Source organism: Gekko japonicus, unplaced genomic scaffold, assembly GCF_001447785.1.
Source record: "Gekko japonicus isolate JY-2015 unplaced genomic scaffold, Gekko_japonicus_V1.1 scaffold2301, whole genome shotgun sequence".
NCBI classification, from domain to species: Eukaryota; Metazoa; Chordata; class Lepidosauria; order Squamata; family Gekkonidae; genus Gekko; species Gekko japonicus.
This window is the reverse complement of record NW_015175433.1, coordinates 285,115-292,785: the sequence shown is the minus strand read 5'-3', so window position 1 is coordinate 292,785 and position 7,671 is coordinate 285,115. Positions and strand designations below refer to the sequence as shown.

Sequence of the window (7,671 nt, the reverse complement as noted above, 5' to 3'; positions counted from 1 at the left end):
CTTTTAGAGTACCCCCCCTTACAGAACTGCAGGTTTTCTGGAACGACTGACACCTGTAGTGTTCTTACGTTCACCTCCTCTAGCAACAGAATCCCCATTGCTTGGTTACCTGCAAAGCTCCATTTCTGCTGAAGGACGAGACGCACTGCATCAGCCTGCTCAGCTCTTCAGCGACTGCTTCGACGATCCTAGAGAGCACCCTGGGAACCAGTTCTTTTGAGACCGTGAATACCTGGAGGTTTTCAGTTTCAAAAAAATGAGATCGAACAACATTTAAACAGAATAACCCTCCTGAACCTGACAGAATTCAGTTGTGTTTTTTTTTTAAGTTCTGGTTAACACTTGATCTCGAAGACCGTGATTTTTTTAAGCCTCGGACACACTGTGTGTGTTTTCAAGTCACTGCCAACTTATAGCGATTCTATGAATTAATGTCCTTCAAAACTTCCTCTTGTTAACAGACTCGCTCAGGTCATGCAGAAAGAAGAAGAGGATGACGAGGAGGAGGAGGAGATTGGATTTATATCCTGCCCTTCACTTGGAAGTCTCAGAGCAGTTTACAGTCTCATTTCCCTTCCCCTCCCCTCAACAGACACCCTGTGAGGTAGGTGGGGCTGAGAGAGCTCTTTCGAGGACTGCTCGTGAGAGAACAGCTCTGAGAGAACTTGTGACTGACCCAAGGCCACACCAGCAGCTGCATGTGGAGGAGTGGGGAATCAAACCCGGCTCTCCCAGATTAGAGTCTGGGCTCCTAACCACTACACTAAACTGGCTCTCTGGCCCTCTCTGAGGGCTGTGGCTTTCTTGATTGAGTCAGTCTATCTCATGTCAGGTATTTCTCTATTCTTGCTGCCTTCAACTTTTCCTAGCATTGTTGTCTTTTCCAGTGACTCTTGACTGACACATTACAGATTCCAATTAACCCCGAATGAGTATAAAATATATTAAATGTTTTCTCGTTATATTTCTGCAATAAAGGGGTTGTTTTGTTTCAACCAATCCCGGTGCTGGCTTTTTTAATACGAAGGTTTCAGGGAAAAGGGCACTGGAATCTAACTGACCATAATTAAAGTGACAGTGTGTGTGTGTGTGTGTTTGGGGTGGGATTAAACACTGCACATCCACGGTGCTGTAGGCATAAATGACCTTAATACAGTTGGAACCATCACCAGTCAGAGATACCAGCCTCCAGGTGGGACCTGGGGATCCCCTGGAATTACAGCTCATCTCCAGACAACAGAGATCAGTTTCCTTGGAGAAAAGGGAGCCTTTGGAGGGTGTACCCCACAGAGGTCCCTGTCCTCCCCAGGCTCCACCCCCAAGGCTCCAGGAGATTTCCAATGAGGGTTGTCAGGTCTTACCTGGTTGCCATCGGGGGGGGGGGGGTTTTTTTGGGGGGGGGCTCCAGCCCGGGTTTCTGGATCTTCTGGTGTGTCGTGCAGGGGACGCTCTAGCATTTGGCCAAAAACTCTATGGTCACTGGGCACATTAGGGCTCTTCGGGGGCGGGTCTCTCCCTGCCGGCCAGTGGTGGATTTGGGGCCCTGAAAGCAGGGGAACCCCCACCCCCATCGGGGGATGGCAGCCCTATTTCCAATCTGGAGCGGGCAACCCTACCACCCTCCCCACCCTCTGCGGCTGGCCGGGGGGACCTGGCAACCCTCTCACCAGCTGAAGACTAGTGAAGTATAACTATGAACGACAAGTCTCATCCAACCTAATGCATCTTTGGAATAATTCCTGGCACTTAAAGAAGGTCAGTTGTTTCAAAGGCTGAATTTCTGATGGGTGGGTTGTTTTTTTTGTTGGCTTATCCCATTTGTGCTAATTGTGCATAAGCTGAAACCACCTCACCTCAGCATGTACGGCAATGATATGTACCAGGGCTTCCTTCAAATAGTTTCTGACACCTGTAATTACAAAAAAAGAAAAGAAAAACTTGCTGGTGATTTTCATTTTCTTGTCCTGGAAGGAACATTCTACTACTCGGCATAACTACCCGTGTCACACTGGCTTTTCATTCCTTTAAATATGCAACAGTGATTACAATACCGGCATACAGAAAGCGAAAGCTTCTCCCGGCCACACCACCACAATCAATTTCCTTTTTGAAAAACGAAATGGAGAAAGGCACATTTCCTTACAGCAAAAGGTTAAAAGCAGCCAGAAGTTCCTAGTCTGGCACCCTTTGCTTCCCTCTTCAAAACAGTCCCATCTTCTTTTCTTGGAACAATCATTTCAAAATAATATTCAACAAACACCGGCTTTGCCTAGTGGTCATTATTAAACAGAATGTTATCAAAGATACGTGAAGATTTTTAAAGCAGGAGTCTCAGAAGCAGGGTTGTAAGTGGAAGTTTTCTGCTGTGAACTTTTCTTTGTGTAATGATATCATTATTGCCAATAACAAGAGTTCTTGTTTCTGTGGCAGGACTAATTATTTAGGGGAACCCCCCCCCTACATCTTTTGGCATAAAAACCCAAAGCTTGCTTACAAATATATACAGAGAATGAAAATAAAAATTCATACATGCAAGTATGACTAGTAGCAGCAATTAAAATAAGAACTAAAAATAACAGGAAAGCGGAATAAAAGGATGTCAAGCTTGCTTACAAATATAAACAGAGAATGAAAATAAAAATTCATACATGCAAGTATGGCTAGTAAAGGTAAAGGTAAAGGTTCCCTTGCTCGAAAGCCAGTCGAGTCCGACTCTAGGGTTGCGGTGCTCATCTCCGTTTCAAAGCTGAAGAGCCAGCGCTGTCCAAAGACGTTTCCGTGGTCATGTGGCCGGCATGACTAAACACCGAGGCGCACGGAACGCTGTTACCTTCCCACTGTAGTGGTACCTATTTATCTACTTGCAATTTCTTGCTTTCGAACTGCTAGGTTGGCAGGAGCTGGAACTAGAGACGGGAGCTCACTCCATCATGCGGCACACTCGGGTCTCGAAAAGTATGGCTAGTAGCAGCAATTAAAATAAGAACTAAAAGTAACAGGAAAGCGGAATAAAAGGATGTCAAACGCCATTAAAAGCACGAGATTACAGGACAGACTTTGCCCAGTGCCTAAACATTAACAGATATAGCACATAAGTACATGTGCCCTAGAACAGGGTTGCCAGCTCTGGGTTAGGAAATACCTGAAGATTTGGGGTGGGTGGGTGGAACCTGAGGAGGGCGGGGTTTGGGATGGGGAGGTACTTCAATGCTACAGACCCGACCTCCCAAAGCGGCCCTTTTCTCCAGGTGAACTGATCTCTGTTGCTTGGAGACCAGTTGTAATCCCAGGAAATCTCCAGCTACCACCAATTCTAGCCTAGAAAGCCAATCCCACAATTTAAGGTCCCTTCTTTGATAGCCATCAGCCTCACCTCAAAAGGTGGAGTCCATGGAGAAGAGCCATATATCTTAACTGATGAGTACGTTCATGCAGGAGAAGACAGACTTCAGAAGCCCAGACTATTTAAGGACTTCAACGGTGACACTAGGACCGATTTCCCACAAGCCCTTTGCTCTGACTTTGCGCTTCCCTTTGCCCCCGATCACATTAGTCTATTTCCCACTACTTGCTGTGCGGCCACATTTTGCCCTGCAGCTTCGCCCGATTTCCCCCGCATCTACTCAATCCTGTTGTTTTTTGTGTTTTTTTTAGGGTTGAGTAGACGCGAGGGAAATTGGGCGAAGCTGTGGGGCAAAATGCGGCCACACGGCACATAGTGTGAAACTGACACGTATGATCGGGGCAAAGGGAAGAGTGAGCATGGAGCACTAGCAGTTTCAACACAGAATGGAAATCAACTGGAAATCAACTAGGGTTGCCAGCCACCAGGTGAGGCCTGGAGATACCCTGCTATTGCAACTGATCTCCAGATGATAGTGTTCCCTTGGAGAAGACTGCTGCTGAGGTCTGTCCCTTCCAAAACACCACCCTCCCCGGGCTCCATTCCCCAAATCTCCAGGTATTTCCCAACCCAGAGCTGGCAAACCTACCCTCCCCCCCGAAATATTTTAACACTGATAATATGTCCTCAACGTCAATATCAGTTAACACTCTGGCTGCAGCATTTTGCGCCATATGGAGTATCCAAACCTTTTTCAAAGTCAGCACCCCCGGCTAGAGTAATCTTGCCTGGATAGGACAAAAGCATGAGCAACGGGGGCCAAGTCATTTCTTTCCAAGTAGAGGCACGGCTGGCGTACGAACCAAAGGCCACAACTCCCCTCGCCACAAACATCTTTTTTCAGGGAGGGTGCTGTTCTACCCAGCACAAGCTGAATACCACTTCCAAGGTTTCATAGCCCCCTAAACCAACAGGACCTCCATTTTGTCTGGATTAAGTTTGTTTGCTTAGCAGCTGTTACTTATGACCATTTTAAATACATACTGGGATCACAAGGCCAACTAAGAGAGTCAGTTTGGTGTAGTGGTTAAGTGCGTGGACTCTAATCTGGGAGAACTGGGTTTGATTCCTCACTCCTCCACTTGCAGCAGCTGCTGGATGACCTTGGGCAAGCCATAGTTCTGTCAGAGCTGTTCTTGAAAAAGAGCAGCTTCTGTCAGAGCTCTCTCAACCCCACCTCTGTTGTGGGGATGGGAAGGGAAAAGGAGTTGGTAAACTGCTCTGAAACACCTTTGGGTAGTGAAAGGCGGGGTATAAATCCAATCTCTTCTCTTCTTCTTCAAGTATCATTCGACAGATAAATATCATCATCAATATCTGCTTTTACCGCTTTTGTCGTTATTTTTGGCGGCCTCATTTAATTTTAATAAAAAGCAAACCTGCATATTTCCCAGTAAAAATGTGTAATATTTGCTCATGTCTTGCGGCTCTCAAACATCTGATATTTATTCTATGTGGCTCTTATGTTAAACAAGTTTGGACACCTCTGATCTGTACCTATATTCTATTGGTTTATCTATACCTATGTTCTTGTTGTTTTAATGCAGAATTTTCCAAATACCCTTTTCTGTTATGCACACAGGTTTAACAGTGTAGAGCAAAACTGAGTTGAGAATAAGAAAGGAAAATTGTAATGTTCAGCAACAGACTATAGGTCAAAAGCAGAATGGGAAAACATCGTACTGACCGATATCTGAGATGAACTGTCAGGTATAATAAATAGTTCAGAGTTATTTCCAAATAGAAACAATATCACCAAATGAAAAACTGCTCTTAAGGACAAAAAAACACGACCAGACCTTAGTTCCTCGAAAAGATTTGCAATGGGTTATAGAACGAAAACACTGTCTGAAAACCACTAAGCCCGAACTCCTTCCTCCATTGTCACCGTGGCTGCTGGGTGGATCTTTGGATCTTGGTCAGAATTAAAACCTAGTAAGTTCAATCAGGAAACTTAACCATAAAGTTGAAATATTTCCCATTGAAAGTATCCTATTTTGGCCTGTCCAGACAGCCAAAAAACTCCAGCTTCAAGTAAGACACCCAGACTGGAGGCATTTCCAAGCTGGGAGTGCCACAACTAAAGAGGTCCTGCTTTTGATTGACATACCAGTAAGTGTCACCTCTCAGAGTATAGGCAGCTACAGTGCAACTTCAGCTAAATATCTAAACGAAAAGGCAGAAACATATGAAAGAAGCCTATGCTTCACGAAGCCTGACATTAAGGACTTTGATCTTCCAAAGGAGGTGGGGGTGGGGTGGCTCCTGGCCAATTAATTTCAGATCACTCCTATTCCTTGGTTCGTACTGTATATAAACGTTTAACACATATAAACTTTGCTGAGGAATTTGCAAAAGAAAAGTGTAAAGAATTTACTCTGTACTGCGCAGCGAGTAAGAAAAAGCCGTGGAAAGCTGTCTTTATCCCAAGTTCATATTATTTATTAAATCTGCATCCTCCTGACCAAATTCAGCAGAAGTCATAGCCGCTCATAAAAGATGGCATTTGGGAGGGGAAATCACATGGGGTTGGGGGGGGGTTGGTTTCAAACTGTGACGTATTGTTTATGATTTGTAAGTGGCCCTCGGCCACGAGGAAAGGAGGGATATAAAAATTTTAATTAATAAACAACGTAGCACACAAAAAATAATCCAGCCTGTACAGCCTGTACCCAGCCTGTACAGCAAATACAGTTTGTGAACGCATATTACATTTAAAAAATCTGTACTACAAATTTTAAAAAAGTCGGCCCGCAGCCCCCTGCGACTACTACACGACCCCCTGCGACTACTAACAGAGACCTGCAGGGAATGCTGCGTAAGTGTTCCCTCAGACAGCTAGAATTAAAAGGGAGACTGCTTAGACAGACATTTTGCCCTGACGAACTATTCCAACAGTTGGGAGAAAAAATAATGTTTTTTTTAAAAAATCTGATTAAAAAAATTAAAATATCCTCCATAAATCTGGTTAAGGCTTGGAGGTCAAAAACTCCCTAAAATTGTGGATTTTTTTTTACTATGCTCTGAGGTGTCAGACATATTATTTATTTAGTAAGTTTATATCGTACGTTTCTCCCCAATGGAGACCAAAAATGGTTTACATGGTTCTCCTCTCCTCCTGACAATTAGATAAACATCTGGAGCAGAGGTCCATCAGTGGCTATTAGGTACAAGGTATAGATAGGAGCTGCGGTGGCTCAAGTGGTTAAGACGCTGAACTGCGGGCTGGAAGGTCAGTACTTCAGCAGTTCGAGACCCGAGTGTGCCGCATGACGGAGTGAGCTCCCGTTTCTAGTTCCAGCTCCTGCCAACCTAGCAGTTCGAAAGCAAGAAATTGCAAGTAGATAAATAGGTACCGCTTTGGTGGGAAGGTAACAGCGTTCCGTGCGCCTTGGTGTTTAGTCATTGCCGGCCACATGACCACGGAAACGTCTTCGGACAGCGCTGGCTCTTCGGCTTTGAAATGGAGATGAGCACCGCAATCCTAGAGTCGGACTCGACTGGCTTTTGAGCAAGGGAACCTTTACCTTTACTTTACTATAGATAGGAACTCTCAGTCTGGGGCAAGTGATGCTCTGTGTTCTTGGTGCTTGGGGGGGGGGCAACAGTGGGAAGGCTTCTAGTCTCCTGGCCCCACTGGTGAACCTCCTGATGGCACCTGGTATTTTTGGCCACACTGGCTTCTCTTATGTTCTTATGTATGACAACAACCCTGTGAGGTAGGTTAGGCGGAGAGTCTGTGACCGGCCCAAGGTCACCCAGTGAGTTTCCATGGCAGAACGTAGGTTTGAACCGGGCTTTCCCGGATCCTAGCCCCACACTTTAACCACCACTCCACTTTGAGACAGAACCATGCCAGAAGCCCAATGCAAATTTCATTTGCAGACCAAATCTAAAGCATAAGAATGTCCGAACAGATCTGAAGGTGTTATGGTGACCTTTTTTCTCTAACAATCCTGGCCAATCGCCACCTTCAAGAACTGAAATCTATTTAAGAGAAAGTAGAGATGAGTTCAGAGAGGGCATGAACTTTAAAACAATATAGCCCCTTCCTCAGCCTAGAGAGCATGGAGTGGAACGCTCCCAAGATAGCAGGGAAAACAAGAATATTTTATTTATTTATTCGCTGACCACACGGCCTTCTTTCCCATGATCCCACCATAGATACACTCTCATGAGTCACGAAAGAAAAAAAAAATCTATTTTATTTCTTAAACAGACCATTGCATACATGGTAATACACTTGTATCTCACTCTGGACTCCAGGG

General features: G+C 45.1%; 1 protein-coding gene across 1 annotated transcript in view; it reads right to left on the bottom strand.

Annotated features, from left to right (window-relative positions):
- Positions 1-109: 109 nt before the first annotated feature.
- The window catches only part of EXOC2 (exocyst complex component 2), a gene marked incomplete at its 3' end in the record, with an annotated part of 147,817 nt that continues 140,255 nt past the window's right edge, over positions 110-7,671 (bottom strand). The window contains exons 25-26 of the mRNA XM_015425843.1: positions 1,854-1,909; positions 110-232 (exon numbers count right to left, since the gene is read on the bottom strand). Coding sequence (XP_015281329.1) covers positions 110-232; positions 1,854-1,909 — 179 coding nt within the window. The remainder of the gene's footprint in view (positions 233-1,853; positions 1,910-7,671) is intronic.